The sequence below is a fragment of the Perkinsus marinus genome (assembly GCF_000006405.1).
Source record: "Perkinsus marinus ATCC 50983 genomic scaffold scf_1104296929306, whole genome shotgun sequence".
In the NCBI taxonomy this organism is placed as follows: Eukaryota; Perkinsozoa; order Perkinsida; family Perkinsidae; genus Perkinsus; species Perkinsus marinus.
Genome location: NW_003216504.1, coordinates 1 through 1,202, shown reverse-complemented (window position 1 = coordinate 1,202; position 1,202 = coordinate 1). Strand labels below are relative to the sequence as shown.

The following is a 1,202-nucleotide window of genomic DNA, read 5'->3' as shown; positions in this document are numbered from 1 at the left end:
GACCGGTTGATAGATAGGGCTCAATACGACCTACGGCTGTATTTTTCCCACTATCAACCTCGCATTAGGTCGGAAATCCTTGTGCAATAGGCCCCTGATTTTAGGCGCCTCAAGGTGCGTCCTACGTTTAGGTTAACCTTATTAGGCGCCTTGCACTTCACAGCAAGTAATTCCACAATAAATGCACCCAGGGTTATTCAAATCGCGAAAGAATCGCGAAACTTCCTCGCTCGGCTAATGCTGTCCCATTCGAGCTAGGACGAGTGAGTCAGGACTTGGAACAGCTTGTGGATGAGACTGATATGCAACCGATCGGGAATGGGTCCACACTGTGATGAGGTATTCATTAAGATACCGGTGTACTCGTTCAATGCGTCCATTAGATGGTGAATAACCACGCGGGGTGAACAAATGAATTGTGTCCACCAACCATCGAACCAAATCGGCCATGGCAAGACTAGAGTATTGGGTACCATTGTCGGTATGGAGCATAAGGGGCAGGACGTGAAAGGTGTGAACAATAGATGTGAGCAGTGTACAAACGTCACAATAGTGGCGTGTCATGTACTATACCGCTCCGCTGGTCGCCGTTTCGGATATTCCAAGATACTCCCAAGATACGCTCATCACATTCTCTATCGTGACAGCATTCAAAAGAGCATCACATGCTCAGATGGCACTTGCTTGTACTGCTCAAACTGCCCCGATCACTGATGGCATCACATTTACAAGTCATGGCTTCCTCGCATCCAGATCAAATTCCCAAGGAGCACCTTCCCCGCCTACTGCTACTCCAATGACATCTATGCAGAGTCATGACGATTCTATAATCATTCCCTATGACAACCTGAGAAAGAAGATCCAGGCTGTCGTTGGTGATCCGCCCGCCAAGGAACTCGTCTTCGACGGGACCTTATCTGAGAACTATCTCCAGTGGCGTGTTGCCATCCTAGAGAAGTTGAATAAGTTTGACGACGCTCCCAACCGTATTCAAGCTGAAGCTGTCGCAGCCTGCGTCATATCAAGGCATCCCTAAAAAGTGATGCATCCCGTGATGTTAGGTGTGAGCGCTATGCCATGGCCATCATTGATCTTTTGGACAAGCGATTCATACCCAGACCCCGGTATCCTCGGCCGACTCCTCCGAGCTCACTAGTTCTCCAGCCAGCATGCCTGGGCACAGGGCTGTACCTTTTTCCTCG

The 1,202-nt window shown here is 49.3% G+C and overlaps 1 protein-coding gene across 1 annotated transcript; it reads left to right on the top strand.

Moving 5' to 3' along the window:
• Positions 1-796: 796 nt before the first annotated feature.
• Positions 797-1,036, top strand: Pmar_PMAR025010 (hypothetical protein; the record flags this gene model as incomplete). The annotated part of the gene is made up of 1 exon (XM_002787892.1): positions 797-1,036. One exon carries the CDS (start codon positions 797-799, stop codon positions 1,034-1,036), a length of 240 nt encoding a protein of 79 aa, XP_002787938.1.
• Positions 1,037-1,202: the final 166 nt, after the last annotated feature.